Source organism: Chionomys nivalis, chromosome 26, assembly GCF_950005125.1.
Source record: "Chionomys nivalis chromosome 26, mChiNiv1.1, whole genome shotgun sequence".
NCBI lineage: Eukaryota > Metazoa > Chordata > Mammalia > Rodentia > Cricetidae > Chionomys > Chionomys nivalis.
In genome coordinates this window covers 4,671,752-4,691,816 of record NC_080111.1, presented here as the reverse complement: position 1 = coordinate 4,691,816, position 20,065 = coordinate 4,671,752, and the positions used below count along the sequence as shown (strand labels likewise).

Below are 20,065 nucleotides of genomic sequence, written 5' to 3'. Positions count from 1 at the left end.
GAAAAGGAGCATTTTATTACAGGACTCCTCTGCTGTCTGCCTATTCGCTTGCTGGAAGCTCACCTTGACTGTCAACAACGCTCTTCCACTGGTGGAGGAGAAGCTGCATTATTGATGACATCAGGGAGCGATATTTAAAGACATGGAAAGAGGTTCATAATTAATGGTGCAATACCCCAAAAGCAGCTTGCAGACAGGTTATGCAGTGAAGTTTTGTCCTCATGCATGCATGCGTGTGGGAATCTGAAGGATGACGGGAGCAGATTCTCCATACCGCTGAGAGGACTTCTCTTACTGCTGGACTGTGTGTTGTGTACTCTAAAACTTAAATATGTTCCTTGGCATGTCTGCAAAAGTTTTCTTTTTATAATAAGAATAACAAATAGGATTTTACAGGGGGAAGATGGTTCTCATTGAGAGAGGGGGTAGAGAGAGAGAGAGAGAGAGAGGGAGAGAGAGAGAGAGATGGAAAGGGGGAGAAAGATACAGAAAGAGAGGGAGAGAAAGGGGGAAAGAGAGAGGGGGGAGAGAGGAAAGGGGAGGGGGAGAGAGAGAAAGAGAGAGAGGGAGGGGGTGGGGAAGGGAGAGAGAGGGAGAGAGGGAAGAGAAAGGGACAGAGAGAGGGAGAGAGAGAGAGACAGAGAGACAAGGAGAGAAAGAGAAAGAGAGAGAGCGCATTGTGTTTTTCTAGGTCTGTTCCATTGGGCGTGGCAGTATGTCTATGATGCCAGGCTGGTGAGAGTGAGGCAAAGGCAGAAGGTCACAAATTCAAGGTCAGCCTGACCTCACAGATCACAAAATACCAGCCCTAGTCTAGTGTGTAAAGTGGTTTCCCTGAGAGACCCCTATTTCGAGTGAGCACTTACACTTAATTTCCTAACTTTTGGGTTGACATTTTATTTTCAATAGTCTCCCGATACAACTAATTACCCAAATTAACACTTTCTCCTTTGTCAAATGCCATCCTTGCACCGGGACTGTAGCTTCTAACTCTTCTTCAGCTCCATTGGCAGAAACCTCAGATGAACTTGTGAGCTCTTATCCAGATGGGGGAGAGAAGGGCCCTGTACCCTGCAGGCAGGCATGGGAAGAGTACATTTTTTTTTTTTTTTTTTTTTTGCACTGTTAAGAGGAAATGCCATAAAGCTGGATTTACTCTTTACTCATAAAATCCGTCAGAGCTCCGGGGGGCAGGGAGGCTTCTACAGAGATGCAAATGCACAGCTAGCCCAGCCACTGACCACAAAGCAGAGGAAGTGCAGCAATGTGCTCAGGCTGCTGGTCTCCACGGAGACACCATGGAGCAAGTTTCAAGTCTCTATGATTATTTATCTGCTAAATCTCCGGTTACTTTATTACCGTAGAGGAGCCGGCAAAGTCACGGATGCCACTTGTTCTGATTTCAGGGGTTACCATACATACCCTAATACATTTCTCGGGGCACGTCGTGGTCAGGGCTACCACAAAATGAGACTAGGAAATCAAAGAGGAAGGGTCAACCCCTTGCTTGCTTAGAAGGCCGAAAGACTGAATTGCCTGTCTGGAAAGACCAAGAGGCTCTCTGTCATCACTCTGGCTCGCGAGGCCAGCTGGCTGTCACCCTTCACCCCCTTCCAGCTCTGCAGGTTATAATAGACTGTCACGCGAAGATTGCCAAACTTGTAGCAGGGGACTTAAGAATACATTTACTTTTAGTAAGGAGGCCTTCCACCCAACGTATCTAGTATATACGCACAGTATCACAACTGAGACCCTAGACACAGACAGAGCCTCTTGGAGGGAAAAGAACACACTGGAGCTGACCGACCTGAGACAGACCAGCTCCCCAGCTCTGTGACTCACATCTACCAGGAAGTGGCAGGAAAATGACTTGAGCGCATATATTTTGGTCTTAAGAATACTAGACTCAGTAACATAAAATAACGTCTTTAGGTTATTGGAACTGATGTAACAGATCTTTTAAAACTCCAGTGCACTCTTAAAATCTCATAAAGAGCAACGGCCAGATGTCAGTGAAGAAATTACTTCTGGCAAGCTATACTGTCACGTGTTGAGGTTGTTTGTATTATGATTTTGTCTTAACTCGGTGTGTGTGTGTGTGTGTGTTTGTGTGTATGTGTTTGTGTGTGTGTGTGTGTGTGTGTGTGTAAAAGAAAGAGAGTGGAGTGAGGGAGGGAAGAGAAGGAGAGAGAATTTCATATGAGTAATACAGTAGCTACAGAGGTTAAGGATTAAAGGCTTAAAAAGAAACAAGAAAGTATACATTCTCTAAGGACCTTCCAAAACATTATCTCACTCAAGTGTTAGAACCATCGTCTGAGCCAGGCATTGTCGTTTCTGCTCTGCAGAGATGAATAATCACACTTTTAATTTATGCCAGGTTATAATCAGGGTAGAACCGGGTGCTGCCCAGGAAGAGAGGAAGAATGACCATAGCTGTTACCCAAGTGTGCATTTCAATTCTCTGAGGAACAACTCCATCTACAATGAGTCAGCGTGAGAACTTTCTGGAACTACCAGGGGGAAGTAGACATGCCAGGGCAGACAACCCCCAAGACTCTACAGCAACCGTCTGTGCGTTACCTCTCAGTCGAACCAACACATCACCCCTTCCTGATGTCTACAGATAAGCCAACTGAGCCCTGAAACGCAGAAAGCAGTGGCTCCGAGGCCCCCAGAGTTTGTTGGTGACAAAGCAGAACTGGACCCGGGAGTTCTAACTTCCCACCTTCTGTGTTCCTAACTGTGTCAATGTCTAATTGCAGATGGTGGTGACAGACACGGCAGCAACAGCCATAGTGGTGGCCAGCAGAAAACGCAGGGCCAATGAACAGCGTGTCTTACGCAAAAGACTTCAGCGAGCCCTCGGTATGAGGCAGATGAGGAAATGGGTGGTAAGGAACTCTCTCTGCTCAACAGGTTCCAGGGGTTAAGTGTGAACAGCTATTATAACAGACATTATTTCATCAACCTTAGTGGCTTCGCAGAAAAAGATTTCAATAGCCATGTGGCTGGCACACAGTTGATCTGAAGCTTCCTGCGTTTCCTAGGCTAACACTTAAGTTTCTCAGAAAGTGGAAAACCTTATCAAGATAGAAGAAATCTATTCTTAAGAGACAAATATGTATTAGGGGAGGTGGGGAGCCTCACTACCCAAGCACAAGGAAAATGGAATAAAACAAGCAAGTTCTTTAAGTGATGAAAGCCACAGCCATCCAATTTAGGGTATTAAATTGACAAGATACTAAGTCTGGGCTGCAGAATGACCACGTATGGTTTGTGATACACATAGGTACACGAGGCATTTAGGCAAGTCCCTGAGTTGCCGCCATTTAACCTCCTAAATGCCTTTCTGCCCAAGCACTACCTGCCAGCCCTGTGTACTGATTGCTAGCCGCACAATGCTTTTCCACCCAAACAAGGTGTATGGCAGCGTGGAGAACCAGCTGCAGGGCATTCAAAAGGAACAACAGCACAGAGACCATATACCAGAGAGGAAGAGCGTACCCACGAGACCGACTCCTCTCCACCCATAGCCGTGTTTCCAGGGAAGTCCTGCTCAACCGTTTATAACACACCCTTCACGCTAGAGCTTTGGACCCGCTAGCTTATACCAAGGTGACAGAAGCTAGGGTTGTTTTAGATGTCACTTGAGGAAATGCCCTACCACATTGCCTGTGGGCAAGACTCTGGCACATTTTTTTAATCGATGATTGACATGGAAGGGTGCAACTCACTGTGGTGGTGCCACACCTGGGTTGGTGTTTCCTGGGTGCTATAAGAAAGCAGGACGAACAAGCCATGGGAAGCAAGCCCGTAAGCAGCTCCCCTCCATGGCCTCTGCATCAGTTCCTGCCTTGAGTTCCTGCCCCGGATCCCCTTGGTAACAGCCTATAAGTTGTAAGGTGAAATAAATCCTTTCCTCTGAAATTTGCTTTTGGTCATGATGGTTTTGTTGATGTTTGTTTTTTATTCATTTTTAAGTATTTTTTGAGATTATAATATAATCACACTCTGTCCCCTTTCCAGTTTTTCCCTTCAAATTTGCCATGTCCCCTTCTTTGCTCTTTCAAATTTATGGCCTCTTTGCCTGTAAATATGTGTGTGAGTGTGTGTGTGTGTGTGTGTGTGTGTATGTGTGTGTGTATTCCTAAAAACATGAATACAACCTACACCGTCTATATGATGCTATTTGTAGGCATGTGGTCAAGGCTGACCGTTTGGTATTGGACAATCAACTGGCGAGCTCTTCCCTGGGGAAGACAATCTCTGCCACTCTCAGCATTCCTCGGCTGCCTATCCTTCTCTGTCTATGGTTGTGGCCTCCTGCACTTTCCTCCACCACGAGAGCATATCTGTTGGTGTTATCAGTGTTGAAAACCAGAAGCACTGTGTTCCAAGTCCTGCAAGACAGCCATGGCCAGCTAAAACAGACCTAGCAAAAGTGTCTGCCATAGTTGAAGGAGAAAGAAAAACTTTCCATGATAAAAAATAGCCTTAAAAATTGCATACCCAGCCGGGCGGTGGTGGCGCACGCCTTTAATCCCAGCACTCGGGAGGCAGAGACAGGCGGATCTCTGTGAGTTCGAGACCAGCCTGGTCTACAAGAGCTAGTTCCAGGACAGGCTCCAAAACCACAGAGAAACCCTGTCTCGAAAAACCAAAAAAAAAAAGAAAAAAAAATTGCATACCCAATGAACCAAACTTAAAGAAAAGCTAGCTAGTGGTCATGGTGTTTCATCACAGCAATAGAAACCCCAACTCAGACAGACAGTGCCTAACTAAAGCTAGTAAATATTCTGCCTTTGCTGTGTTTTATACTTTGATACACAGATGCGTGTATCTTACACAGGGTCTCGTCTCTCCCCACTAAAGAATCTCATCTTTCAAGCTTTCCAGTTTTCCAGTCTTCACATGAAACAGCAATTGATCCATACACACGTATATTCATTCATTCATTCATTCATTCATATAAATAAGAATATATATATATATACATATATATGAATATACTATAAGATATAGATTAAGCTGAGGTTTCCTTGCACTGTATTGGGAGGAAAAGAAGGTTATTTTCTACCTTACCTGGGAAGTGCGGTGATTTTTCCCCATTTCTCTACACAGAACCTTCTTGGGCCATTACTCCCTCGGAGAGAAGCGAATCCTTCATAGGGTATGCTAGAGGTACCTGTAACGAACTGTCAATCACAGAAACAGAGGAGAAAGGCGAAGTCAGAAACCTCAATAAAGATAGGAGCTCCATTATGGCTGCGACACACTTCCGAGTGGGAGACAGAAGCAGGGAATTTCAAAAGTCAAAGTTTCCTCAACATGGGAGAACTAAAACTGAGCCTGACAATCACTCAGCCACACAGAGAAAGGGCAGTCAATTATACCTGGGAATGAGATGCAAAGCATTTAGAGAAGATAAAGCATTCTGTGCAGTTGACCCGCTCAGATGTTTAAGCCAGGGACATGTCCCATGACAGATGAACGCCATGGGTCTACTAATTAACCTAAACCCACTTAGCATCAGCCTGTCATCAATTCAGCATGATTTTTAGGAATTCTGAGTTCCAGTCCTTTACTCCAAAGGCACGTACGAGCCAACATGGAAGCTGTGCCTTAGGGTCCAGAGGCTTCCTTGGATCTAGTACTTTAGTGACTTCTTACCGACATTTCCCTGGATGGGAGCTTTTCTAGACGCCACAGAACACAATGACGTGTTCCCTAAAATGCCCTTGTTCTGTAGGTTATGGAAAGTCAAGTGAGGGGAAAGGTCTGTAGCAACAAACGGGGTTCTTCCTTACAGTATTGAACATCAACTCTTTTTCTAAGAAGCATGCTGAATGCAGGAGGCCACTGGCTGTTGCCACAAGGCCCCAACTGTCCTGAGGGCATATGTCAATCCTGGACCCCTCAGACCAGAATTGGCACTTCCACACGACCCTCAAGAAGGGCTTGAACCTGGCTGCTGATGCAGTCCATGGACACGTGGTCAGAAGGGTACAGAAATGTCACTGCCAGAGAAAAAAGGTTTGTATCTATGAGGAATACACACTTCCAACAATATATAATTGTGTTAAAAACTGATGAATTAATGGCCTCTTACCTGTAACAACCTTAGTCGCTGCTCATTGTTGAATCGTTCTACGGCAGCCCAGAACCACCGAATTACGATGTGATTGTCGTGGTACCCTAGAATCCACCACGAAAGCACATGTTACTTTGACTCTCCCATCTTAAACTACCAAGAAGCATGTCAAAGGCCCACAACGCCCTACACACAAATTAAATGTTGTTTATAATGCAAGATTAGGGAGCAACTTTATCAATGCGATCATATGGGAATCAAGAGTTGAACAAGATAGCACACAAGGACCCAACGGGCTTCAGTTTTCATTTAGCAGTGAGAAGAACGACAAGTAAGTGATTTCAGCTCCATCATTTTTGAAAAATGCAATTGCTATGACAAGAAATGCTTAACTCTTTTAGTTATTTCTATAAGAAATAACTTCCAAATACCATTACGCCAAGCACTAGACTAAGCTCGGGGGTCTAATGATAAAGAAAACAGACCCTCGCAGGACTTCCTGATGAAAGAGAAACACATCAATCACACAACTTTTACGAAGAATAGAAACTTTTTTTGCAGCTGTCTATTTCAATGCCAAGTGCATCCCTAAAAGCTACATATCCAATTCACAGTTCATAATAAAACCGAATTATTGAGACCGGGCATGAAGCTCAACAGCAAAGCACTTGCCTAGGAAGGGCAGGGCTTTCGGTTCAATCCCCAGCAACACAAAAAGAATTAAAATAGAAATAAAACCAAATGATTTTCGCACTGTTTATTAATAAACAGGAAAGAGACCTTTCATTTCTTCAATGAATTATCTCAGTTTTACTTTTGGTTCATACTTTAGAAGAATGTAATGAAACATCACAGTCACCTTATATTTTTGTAGGAAATGCCAATATTCTCTCACATAAAATGCCAATACTATCTCACAGATCTGGGTGAAAGCAGGGCTTATGGGTGTTCTAACTTCTCAGCAAAGGAAGGCTGACAGGAATTCCCAAGCCATTAGTGATTCAGATCAAGTGGTAATCATGTTTTACATGGGCTGTACGTGAGTAGAAATCAACCTTCATCTGAATGCATCCTCAAGGCCCCATAGTTGTAAAGTGGACCAGGAAATCTCTCATTAAGGGTGCCTGTTTCCCTTAGAGAAGAAAGAGTCTCAGTGGAGGGTAAACAGCATTCGAGCGGGCGTGGCGGCCGGGTGCAGTCTTTGGAAAGACTTTGCTACTGAGACTGATCGGTGCGTGCATTAGCTGTCTGGGGCACTGACGCTTCCCGTCCTTTCGAGCTAACCCTTCACTGCTTGTGCTAAGCCTATCTTGAAAGGAGAATGACGTTGTCCACAAACAGCTGCTGCAGAAACAGATGCTAAGCGACAGCCTAACTCCTTTTTTTGTGTGTGTGCAGTGCCAACTAGCTAGCTGCCTTGGGCAAACATGGCAGCTCAGTATCTTGTCCTTTATCTGGTCTCTTCTAAGGTCTCATTCTGGAAGATTTACCACTAAAGTAGGCCCTTGATTTACTCACATAAAGCAAGTAAAAAATCTTAGATTGTGTAAATACAAAAGTGACCAATCTGAAGGCTGTATTCTGTTAGAATCTCCTGGGAACGTGAAACGAGAAAATCATATTTACCACAAAATTTAAGTTAGGTGGGATATCAGAGAAATTACATTTTAATTAGGGAAAAAAAACTAATATAGCTAACAAAGACAGCTATAATAACCAACCAGATGTTCAATACTGTAAGGAAGAACCCCGTTTGTTGCTACAGACCTTTCCCCTCACTTGACTTTCCATAACCTTCAGAACGAGGGACGCTACATGGGTCCAGCCAGGGAAAATCAGCTGCACAGCTTGACTTCAGAAAGAGTGCTGGTGGAACCCCCAATTTAATACGACCTTTCCGAGAAAACCCTAACAATACCGCACAACCCAGAAAGGCATACTTTCTTCGTTTGAAATTATTTGACAGAACTCCGGGCTGCCCTTAGGTTTCCGCTCTTTAATAAGGGACAAACCCGATCACACTGGTCCAAATGACCAGCCAGAGCTGTACGCTGATCTACAGAGAGCCACTCCCGAAGAGCCCCCACTTCAAATGATCCCACAGCAGTTCCCTTTCCAGTCAGAATGGAGCCCCAGCTGAGAAGGGTCTTGCAGATGGGCATGCGAATTTAGAGACCCCCTATCTTGCTCCTGCTAGGGTTTTAACCGTGAGCTCTCACTGACAGAGAGTTCAAGGAACTCTGTTCTTCCTCACCTGTGCGGGTTAGGAAGCCCAAAGGGTGTGGCACCTGGAGGTTTAGAATGTAGATCAGTCAGGTAGGGTTGGACCAGCTGGCTAGAGCCTCCCCGTGCCTCACTAACGACGTCATCCGATAATTAATTGGAGGCCTAATGATCACATTTCCTCACCGGCAATTAGGAGTTATGACATCCTCAGAGGGGTGGAAACAGTCCTTCCCCGTTTTGACTAATGGAGTCACTAGGTACAGAAGGGACCCACCTCGCCCAAGGTCTCCAGGAAAACAGCGGCAGACCAATGATTAAAGCAAATGCCTTTGCCCTGTGCTCAGACCCGCGCTGGAACGAGGCACCCCCTGTAACTTAAATCTAGACATTCACGAATCAAACCTCACCGCCTCTGTATTCTGTGTTGTTTCTCCAGTCATTGAGGTCTATTTCAGCGGTACCAGCGATGACCAGCTCCAACTCTCGCGCATCGAAGACAGATACTAGCCTGGCATCTACCACCTGCGGAACAGAAAGGACACGGGCATGGCTTAGGAGCCTAGGGGCATATCAGCCATCAGGAAGATGCATCAGAAGCGCAGGACACTGGGAATTTCACGAGGACAATGGTTAGTTATACTCGGCACTAGTATGCTAAACTTGTCCTACTGTGCAGATTGGTTGAAAGTCAGCAGGATTAGCCTCGAGAAATCTTGTGTTGGTTGATCACCATATCCCGCACACCCTGCTAGGTCTCCTCTGGTCTCAGAAGCGAAGCAAGTGCCCAGTGAGTTCTAGAACAGGAGGACTTTGTTGCACAGCTGACCACTGGGTAATCTAGTTGTTTGTCGTTTTCCTTTTGAAAAAGATTCAGTGGTCTTACAGAGAAAGTTACATGGGATACGTATGATAAACTCTGGCCTGTACGCACAATCACTGCACATACCAGGTGGGAGATTTGATTGTGCGTATCTGCGCATGAGTAAGAATCATAACTTCCAAGTTATCAGTTGTCATCAAGCCATTAAAATGGTACACCTAAAACCAGGGTACCACTCACTTCCGTGATCTCTTCTAACATGCATGGTAAACTTACAACTTCACATGTGTACTTTGGAGACATACGGGAACATATGTGACTTTTTGAATTAAAAGAAGAAGAGCAAACATGGCAAGAGTGAAGAGAAACATATTCTCTACGGGGAGCCTGGTAGAAGGGATGGGCAGCCGAGCTGTGGGACCGCAGAGTCTGCCGCTGCTGTCTCACCTCGTAGAAACCGCGGACTAGGCTCTCGGTCTGCTGCACCACGCCCCTCTCGATCCTCCACTTCACCATCCTCTCGATGTACTCCTTCTTGTTCTTCTCTGTGACCGGGATGTTGGCTCCTCCTGGTTTTAACTCTCGTTCAGTAATCTGCCATTATGAAGAAAAAGACCTGATCAGAAAGCAGCACGCTTGATGCTAACTGCTACCAACGAGCTGAGGCCAGGCACCCAGCCCTTCTCTGCCTCAGGTGCATCCCACAGCAGGGAGAAGCATCTAGGACGGTGCCTCTCAACCTTCTTGATGCTGCTGTGACCCTATTACAGCTTTCCATGTTGTGGGGACCCCCTAACCATAAAATGATTTCATTGCTATTTCATAACTGCAATTTGGTTACTGTTATGAATTATAATGCAAGTATCTGCTATGCAGATGGTCTTGGGGGCCCCTGTGGAAGGGTCATTCAACTCCCAAAAGGTTACAACCCACAGGTTGAGAACCGCTGATCTAAGGTTTGGAATCAACTATGCCTACTGAGCCAGTATAAAGACAGACCTAAGGAAAACAGAAACATACCTGAGTAAATCTTAAATCTCATTTTTCAAAGCACATGGATTACAGGGAACCCAGGTGAATCCCAATGCCCAGCGAGAACGAATACATTGCTCCTGATCCAATGCCCAAGGAGAACTAATACATGGCTCCTGATAGGAATCTTTTAGTCTTCCCTGCCATCAAATTGAAAATAAAACCAATATGCTCTCTGTTTTCAAGCACTCTTCAAAAATATTCTGTTTCAAAGCAACCGATTACAGTTTTTAAATCTAAATGGATCTTAATTTTATGTTAAAATTAAATAATTTCATATCCAACTCAGGGATAGCAGAGACTATTCCAATGTATTCTGTGTGAGATACATTATCGCATCTCTAGATAATCTCATATCCATTGAGTTGGAAATAAATGGACCTTAATCTTATATTAAAATTAAATAATTTCATATCCAACTCAGGGATAGCAGGGACTATTCCAATGTATTCTGTGTGAGATACATTATCACATCTCTAGATAGTCCCATATCCCATATCCATTTGAGTTGGAAGTAAGAAGATTATTTATAATATATAAATCCTTCTCATAATCTATAAATGAGAACACATCAAACTGTAGTTGGCATCAGAATAATCTCTGAACTCAAGCTTACTACAGTTTAGCCCTGGGTTCAATCGCCCAAAGAGCCACAAAGAGACTGGCATTTGACCTTGACCCTGGGACTAGCTTGCCGCCAGCCGGCGACCTCCCGTTAGTTAGCCTGCGACAGACCTGGCCAAACACCTCCTCGTCCACAGTGAACGTGAGGTCCAGGATGTCATGAATGTCGTTGTCTTTCATCCACTGGAGGCTCTGGTGGAACTCCTCATCGAGGTACTCCAGGTCGCTCAGGTCACACAGGCTAGGGTGACAAACAGAAGCAGGCACACGGGCCTCGTTAGCGGCAAACTCCAGAATGAATCGCGAGGCAGCGACAAGATCAAAATCCGTTCAAGTAGGGGGTGGTACCTGGAGTCGCCGAGGGCGTGGCCGTCACACTACCGAAGTGAGACAGAACTGTGACATACATTCTTAAATCCTGGGTGCGTCAAACGCCATGGGAACCACTTGCCTATCACTTCTCCCAAAAAGAGAACCAGGAGGCACAAAGAATGGCTGTCATGTCCATGGCCATCTGCAGCCAGTGCCAGGTCTGGAGCCGGGACAGGCTGAAAATGTGCGCCAGTATTCTCTTCTGCTGTGCTATCCTATCAAAACTTGCTGCATCGCCGATTTGAAATCTTTCATTGAGTTCTCTACCTTAACTTTGTTTTTCCCTTGCCTTTTTAAAAAGACTAGACACTGTAAGTGACATCCATGCAGTTCCCTTTCTCTCATGGTTCTTATTCTGCCTCTGCCACTGTCACAATAGTAAGCCAGGGAAAAAAAAATCCACAAAAGTTTCCTGTCCTCACTCCACCGGGGCTTTTTCTCTTTGTGGCGACAAGAGTTGTTTGAGCTAGATTATTACTCTATGCCCCGGTGTTAGGGGGTAGTAACTGATTTGCTATAGTTGTTTTGAAATTTCCTGTCCTTCAGCCAGCTCAACTTCAAGGGCTGTCTTTTTTGGTTTATTTTAGATATTTATTAAGTATCGAATGTGTGCCACACATATTAATAACTGCTTGGGGAACCAGTTGCTCTTGGAAGGAAGTGATCTTGTTGGGGAGACAGATACACTGACGATAAAGGACGATAACCTAAAATAAGGACAGCAAACACATTCATGTCACAAGCCAACTCTTAAAGGTGCTCTTAGACCTCAACCATGTTGCCTGCTTTGATCAACAATTTTCAGTGAAATGAACTGAGAAGATTTCTGGGGTTACATGATTTCAGTGGGAAAAAGCACCATGTGTCCTATGAAAATAACCCCTAGGTTGGGAACAGAGATGATGTGAGGTCAAGAATGTTAGCTGACAGGGTGCAGCATCACCAAGGAGATAGCCTCTGGATATGCCTAAGGGAATTTTCTAGATTAATGTAATTGTAGTGGAAGACACCATCCAAATGTGGGCAGAACCAACCATTCTATGGGCTGGGGCTCTAGAAAGGAGTAGGAGGAGGAGAAAGAAGAAGAAGAAAGTGGAGGAGGAGGAGAAGAAGGTAGAGGAGGAGGTAGAGAAGGAGGAGGAGGAGAAGGAGGTAGAGGAGGAGGAGGAGGAGGAGGAGGAGGAGGAGGAGGAGAAGAAGAAGAAGAAGAAGAAGAAGAAGAAGAAGAAGAAGAAGAAGAAGAAGAAGAAGAAGAAGAAGAAGAAGAAGAAGAAGAAGAAGAAGCAGCAGCAGCAGCAGCTGAATTGAGCACTTTCTCTGCTTCCTAACTGAGGATGAAATGTGACCAGCTGCCCTGCCAGGATGCCTGGCATTCCTCAAACTGTAAGGCAAAACAAACCATCTCTTAAGCTGTTCTGGTCAAGCATTTTGTCCCAGCACCACCAAGAACACAACGTGAAAACGTACACTGTTTTATCTGCTCTGCTTGCTTAGGATCCCCCTCCGATGTCTAACCAGAATAACCAAGAACATGTGGACCATTAACGTCTGGTGGACACATAAGAAGAAGTTTCGCTTCAATGCCCACAAAGAGTTCCGCTTTAACTATGCAGATTTGGAGTCCCCCTGAGGCACCCAAGAAGCAGGACTTCTTGTTCAGAGGACTGTTCCCATGAGCCTGTAACTCAAGAGAACAAGACTCGGGGCTAGATTCAGTGGTCCATAGGAGAAGAAGCAAGTGAGGAATTTCCTTCTGTCAGCTCTAGAGAGAGGAAAGCTGGGCATGGGATGGAAGCTTCTGAAACCCCAAGGTTTGAAGGGCAAGTCCCAAGAAAGGCCCACAGAGTTGTAGGAACACTGTCGCAAGTGTCAGAGTAGGAAAGACCCAGGGATAACCTCGAGGGTGGTGGAGAGAACTTTTAGTTTCTGATTGCCTCTGCTTTCCCAGAGTTGAAATATTAGCATCAGAAGCAGCAAAAATGATCTAAGAAGATAGGGATAAGAAGCACTCATAAATAGCAACCAGGAGTTCACAGGGAGAAGCCGGAACAGCGCGTGTGGGGTATGATTTAGGAGCAAATGTGAACGGTGGGTACGGCTTTCAGGAAACCTACGAAAGGAGACAAGGAGATGCAGAGGTGACAAGAGGAGCCTGGGAAAAGCAGGGACGAGCAAAGTCCTCCTACTGAGCATGCCAAAGCCTCATGAGAAACACTCTTGGTTTTCATTTGAGGTCAAGACTTCTTCACTTCACAAGAGCTTCATGGGCTTGATGGAAGCTTCCAGCCACGATTCCATACTTCAGTACTTTTCAATTGGCGTCAATACAAGCCTACCTTCCTCTCCCTAACCCTTGTCTTCTGCTTGGTCTCGTCAGTGACTACATGCAGAATATGTGGGTGCTTTTACTCTACCTTGTACAATGACTGCTATCTTTCATTGGGATCTAAACAAAGAAAAAGTCCATTTGCCCCGTACACTGCTGTTTTGATAGAGGAAGGTCTCAAAAAAAAAAAAAAAAAAAAAAAAAGTATGGCATTGTCTACGCCTAGCAGAGAAACCAAAAGGAAAACTGAAATTAAACAACAGAAAATGAACTTGTGACCAAGCACAAGCTGTTGGAAGTGCACACGGCAAACAACAATGCGCACTTCACAAAGGGCACAGCCTGTGAGTCACCGGGGACTAATCCACACCATTCTATTAATAATCGGCATCGAGGCCGCAAGAATCTCACTGCTGTGTTTGATGTACGGGTGTTTTAAAGAAACATGTGTTGCCACAGGGGAGAACCAAATATTCAGGGGCAAACAAAACCAAGACATAGTGTGTCATCAGAAACGAAGGGTCGGAAGCTAACAGCCACATCTGAAATCGCATTCGCTTTTTAACTCTAAAGCACTACGCATTCAGCCACTGATTTGGGATAGCACGCAGATAAACAGAGTCCCCGACAAAACCTCTTCATTGAAGTATGTGTGAGCGTTACAGGCTGATTATGCAGGCACAGACATACACTTACATTCTGAGAAGAGCCTTATAGAAAGGTCGCGTGAAGAAGGCGTCCAACAGGTACTGGTGGATTAGCGCAAGGCCGAGGATCCTCCCACTGAACCGGAACCTGGGAAGGAGAAACACGAGGCAGCTGAACACGACTCGGCGGCGCCTCAGCTGTGTTTACTTCCTAGAATGAATCTCAACTCTCTATCCGAGATTACCTGTCTGCCAGCTCTATGAGAGAGGTTCTGGGCACGGTAGTGTGTCTTCATTGGCCAGGGTTTACTTGGCAGGGGGATCTGTTCCTCTAGTATTTAGGGACACCTTACCCTTACTCCAAGTTACCCCGCATTTGACAGCACGAATTCCCCTTAGCTTTTCAGTAACATTTCCCCAACCCATCCCAAGAGATACTGATAAAGATTAAGAGAAAATGTCATCTTCATTTTATGCACATAGATATTAGTTGATTTCTCTAATGCAAACTACGAGCCATTCCCTTTTGAGGAAAAGCCCTTATTCAGGTTGAGGAGGTTCAAGCCTCACTCCTGACGGTAAATACCATCACCCACGAAGCATTCATACAGACACATTTGGGGGGAGGGGGCTTTCCTCATGAGACATTCCGTTCTCCAAAATGTCAAAATTGAACGCTCTTGTGAATCGACTCGGAAACTTTATCATACAGATCTGTTAATGCTGGGTTTTCTGCCTGAGGCACATGGTCGTTTTCTCCATCACAAGTTTTTTGGTTTCCAGCTCCTCCAAGCCTGATGCCTACCAGAGTACGGTGCGTCTGTCATTTCAGTAGGGAAGGCTTTTCGAGGTCAGCAGCCAACAGCTTTTGCCTCTCTTTATTTCCACTTATGTGAGCAGAGCTGTAACAGCCAGCGCTAGGAGGCCTCCAAATTTGTAACTAAACAAGAAATGAATTGAGGAGCGAGTCCTCAGAGTCAATGCCTTTCACCCGTCAATAACCTCGTGACTCAGAGAGTCTTTTCCACTGTGTCCTTGCTTTGTTACTATCAGCGAAAAACGACCGGGAACAAGTTAATAGGGGTTATGTAAATATTTAAAGTCTACAAATGCAGGGATTTGAAAAAGATGTAAGGCCTTTTGGAAAGAGTGTAATTTGGGATTTTTCAGAGTAAGTACCTCCAGATGGGAATCTTGAAATTGTTTGCCTTGGTTTAGTGTGATAAATTAGGAAAAATTAAGCAACCTCTGCTTCCAGACTCGAAGAGGCTGGAATATGCTGGTGTGTGAGCGGGTGCTGCACGGACTTCCTATTCCTGCCTCTTGATCTGCAGCTCCCTCGGGCCACCCTCCATGCGCGTGTGCTTCGTCGTGTGCACACACAGACACACACTCACACTCTCATACACATACACTCTCATGCACACACACACATACTCACTCACACACACACAAACGCACACACATTCACAAATATAAACAGGTCTCTTTCAGGGCGCCAGCACATCCACTTCGCCTCCCGCAACGCCAGATTTGCCCAGGCTGTTAGATAAGTTGCTTGACCTCTACCAAAGAGACCTGGGCAGTGGTTCTCAACCTGTGGGTCACGACCCCTTTGGGGTTGCATATCAGATATTTATATTATGATTCATAACAGTAGCAAAATTACAGTCATGAAGCATCAAAGACATAATTTCACAGTTGGGGGTCACCACAACACGAGGAACTGTGTTTAGGGGTCGCAGCATGAGGGAGGCCGAGAACCACCGACCGGACTTGGGGCCTTGCTAAGAAACGAATCACCTGTAACATTTTCCCAATGCTATAAAGCTTTCGAATTCTATTCAACTCACTTAAAGTTGATCTTATGCAATAGAATCAATTACTGGCTGGGGGGTAGGGGGGATACTGCCTATGTAATTTAGTTTGAGAACAAAAATAAACACCAAGTAAGATATAGAGCTGATAATGCAATTTTTATCCAGGAGGGAGAAATGTCTAAAGAAATGTGGCTTCTTTTTGGGGGGGAGTGGGGCTAGCATCCCAGAAAATTAACTGAGGATAACTGTCACAGAAACAAAACCCTTACCATTCATGGTGATTGTCTACAAAAGCAGACATGGGACTTATTTGCACGGTGTATGTGTCATTGGCTGAATATTCAAATAAGCCATAATAGGGGTTAAAGAGTTCTCTGGATACCAAGAAGAAAAACTCTCTGGAAGGCCCACTATAATCCAACCTGTAAAAAAGAAAAAATCACATAAGAGTAATCAGTCTCTATTCTTTCTAGCTGTTGGCATATTTCCTTCTGTGTTTAGCTTTCAAGAGAATACTCATTACAGTGACTGTCTACATAACAGGACTCTGCAAACAAAAATGAAAAAATTCTGATCTCAGTATTCTTGACTCAAAATAACAAACTAATCATCCATACAGAACATACCCAAAACCTTAGCTACCACATCTGACGAAGCACACAATATGCAATGCACTCATTGCTTATACAAACACACAAACACACACATATAAATTTCTTAAATGTCTAAAGCAAGGCCACAGGGAAGGGAGTGTCATGGGAATGTTTCATTCATGCAGACAGAAGCAGTTACACCACTTAGAGCAAATGAAGGCCTCGGGTATTTCTGGAAATCTTCTAAATGGGGGAAGAAGAAGTCTCCTTAAGGATGTCGGAGAAAAGACACGGAATAAGAGGATACAAGCAGAAAGTATGAATTATGAGACACCGCGGAGAATCACAGGCAAGGAAAGGAAGGTGCGGAGAGTTTTCTAACTTGTACTTGGTACTTGTTCGGTTCTTGGACAGCCTGGACCTCCAGAGCCCGGGCTACACTGGGAACTCCACTTAACTTGCAACAGCTTCAGGGCCAGAGGGACGTGGTGGGAGGAGTGACAAGTGGCCAAGGATGCCCACGTGGGAAGGGTGCAGCAAAGAGAAGCAGGAAGTAGAAAGCAACTTGATATGCTAAGTTTCAAATGGAAAATATAAAATATAAACAGCCTTTTGATAAAAAGAAAATGACACACAGATTTAGTAATGGGAGTGAGATAGGGAGCCGGCAACTCCAATCAAGACTTTCATTTGCTTTCTCCTGCCCACTGCCTCTATTTCTTTCCAGATCTTGTTATTTGGGTATTATTGCTGTGTGTGTGTGTGCGTGTGTGTGTGTGTGTGAGCGCGCGTGCGCTGAGGCCAGGCGACAAATCTTCAGGTGACACCCACCTTTTTGAGATAGGCTCTCTCACTAGCCTATAGCTCATCAGACAGGCTATGATCAGTGGTCAGTAAATATCAAGGACCCCAGGATGTCTCTGCCTCTCCCAGGAGTGTCTCTGTCTCCCCAGGAGTGTCTCTGCCTACCCCAGGAGTGTCTCTGTCTCCCAGGAGTGTCTCTGCCTTCCCCAGGAGTGTCTCTGCCTCCCCCAGGAGTGTCTCTGTCTCCCAGGAGTGTCTCTGCCTCCCCCAGGAGTGTCTCTGCCTCCCCCAGGAGTGTCTCTGTCTCCCAGGAGTGTCTCTGCCTCCCCCAGGAGTGTCTCTGTCTCCCAGGAGTGTCTCTGCCTCCCCCAGGAGTGTCTCTGTCTCCCCCAGGAGTGTCTCTGTCTCCCCCAGGAGTGTCTCTGCCTCCCCCAGGAGTGCCTGGCCTCCACTACATTTTTTAATGAAAGTGGAATCATTTGACCCTTTTCCAGTGATGGAATTTTATAAACTAGAAAATAATCCTGTTACAGGCAGAAGATTTGAAAAAATTAAAATGTAACCAAAAATAAAAATGACCTCTTCCTGTAGTGATCGTAAAACTGAATTTGCACAGTGTGGACTTCAACTATTCACCTATGAACTTCCCATTTTGTCTTCTCTGACTGTAGATGCCATTATTCACTTCATATCTATTTTCAATTCATCAACTCTGACTTCTTTTCAGTCCACACCGTCTTATGTAATATTTATATTTCCATGCGCTGGTTCAACTTTTTCCTAATATACATGAGAGGAAGCATAAGCACCAGTTAAAACTGTCCAGAACCGCATGGGTGAAGACTTCAAGCTCCTAGATTCAGGGAACCTATTGGATGGGAAAGGGCAGGTGCCGGCCACTCTGCAGGCCAGTCAGGCTTCCCACAGAGGCATGGTGGCCCTGTCATGATAACTGCTGATAATGAAGTCAACTTGTGGCTCCAGACTAGGTTAGGGAGGCCATCTTCAGGCCTCAATGAGGTTACTCACAGGTACCCAGAACTCAGATTGCTCCCATCATGCGGCCTTTTTGTGACCTCCTCGTACTCTAGGAAGGCCAGCAGCAGCAGCAGCACTTTCTTCCGTTTGAATGCTCTCCCAACAAAGACTGAAATGCCCATTCCAGCCTAAGTGTTAATCTAGGTCTTGAAGGAACTACTCCCGACAGGCCACTGTATTTGGTTGCCTTGATCTCCAGGTCCTATATCTTCTTTCTTCCTGGGCGTATCACCCCCTTCAGCCTTCTCACTGCACAGGTGGGGACTTCCTGGTCTCCTGGAACCGACCCCAAGCCTGAGGTGTGGCGAAGGAGCTAAGGAAGTCTGGATACTTTCTTTCACTCAAGCAGGTTGACGTTACCCCACCTGGGGAAGTCACTTCTTTACCTCAGCCAAAGAACTGTGCCTCCCTCAGATTGGCCTGCAGGCATGTCTGTGTGGTATTCTCTTAGCTGCTCACTGATGTGGGACAACCAAGCCCCCTGAAGGCCACAAGGCCACCTCCGGGCAGGTGGTCCAGGCAGTGTATGAGAGTTGAACGTGAGACTTGAAGCAAGCCAGTAAGCAGCGTTCCTCTACGGTTTCTGTTTCAGCCCCTGCCTTGAGTTCCTGCCCTGGTTTCCTTGCAAGACAGACTAATTTATAGGCTGAAGTCAATCATTTCCTCCCCAAGTGGCTTTTCATCATGGTGTTTATCGCAGAAGCAGAAATAGAGCTAGGACACCCATTGTCAAAGACATCAAGAAAGTGATTTTGTTAAATTTCCTCTTTTTTTTTTTTTTTTTTTAATAGAGAGGACAGAGGCCAGAGAAACCTGGTGAGCTGGATCAGAGGAGCACGGTGAAGACATGCCGGCTGTTAAGCCCTCAACAGGTGTCCTTATTTCAACTTTAAGGTTATTCCATATGCCCTGCCCCTTCAGTGCGTTTTAACTGTCTATCAAGATTAAAACAATATTGCTTCTAGAGCAGGGCTTGACTAACTATGTCCTAAGGGCAGGGTTGCCGAAGTCCAGGTTTGGTAAATGAAGCTATACTGAAATGCATTGACCGTGTTGACGTGCGTGTAGCCTGTAGCTGTGCCCTGATAAGATGCTGAGGTGTACGTGCCTCAGAGAATGTACAGTGGGCAAAGTCTAAAGATGTTTACTATCTGTCTCTTTATGGACAAAACCAGAGGGGAGGGAGACACATTCTTAAAACATCTAGCTTACTATAAATCTTTAGGGAGACTCTCCAAGGAGACATAAACACTGACTGGCTGTGGTCACTCCTCTGCTGGGCTTTTTGCCTTGTAGAGGCCTGCAGGACACCAGGGTCACAGAGAGCTGAAATAACAGACCAACTGTAGAGTGAGCCTGCTTTCTTTGAGATGACTGGTAATAAGCAAACTTGACTCTACTGTGGATTTTCCATTAAAAATTGCGGGGTGGTCCCTAAGATTTAACTCCAAACATTTCAATAATACTGCACTTACCAGAGTACATTCTAATGACCCCTGCGTGTCTGCTTCCCTGTACATAAATTGAGACTTTGACCTTACTGGGCGCAGGTGAGCTTGTCTTACTCTTTGCGCTGGATAGTTTTACGTCAATCCGACCCAAGCTAAAGTCATCTGAGAGGAGGGAAGCTCAATTAAGAAAATGCCTCCGAAAGATCAGGCTGTAGGCA

At 45.3% G+C, this 20,065-nt stretch overlaps 1 protein-coding gene across 4 annotated transcripts in view; it reads right to left on the bottom strand.

Annotated features, from left to right (window-relative positions):
- Hecw2 (HECT, C2 and WW domain containing E3 ubiquitin protein ligase 2) overlaps nucleotides 1-20,065 on the bottom strand; it is a 294,060-nt gene that overhangs the window by 16,786 nt on the left and 257,209 nt on the right. For all 4 annotated transcript variants that reach the window (XM_057758416.1, XM_057758415.1, XM_057758417.1 and 1 more), the window contains 7 exons: nucleotides 16,231-16,383; nucleotides 14,191-14,289; nucleotides 10,908-11,037; nucleotides 9,588-9,734; nucleotides 8,728-8,842; nucleotides 6,113-6,198; nucleotides 5,086-5,198 (listed from right to left, as the gene is read on the bottom strand). In XM_057758416.1, coding sequence (XP_057614399.1) covers nucleotides 5,086-5,198; nucleotides 6,113-6,198; nucleotides 8,728-8,842; nucleotides 9,588-9,734; nucleotides 10,908-11,037; nucleotides 14,191-14,289; nucleotides 16,231-16,383 — 843 coding nt within the window. The remainder of the gene's footprint in view (nucleotides 1-5,085; nucleotides 5,199-6,112; nucleotides 6,199-8,727; nucleotides 8,843-9,587; nucleotides 9,735-10,907; nucleotides 11,038-14,190; nucleotides 14,290-16,230; nucleotides 16,384-20,065) is intronic.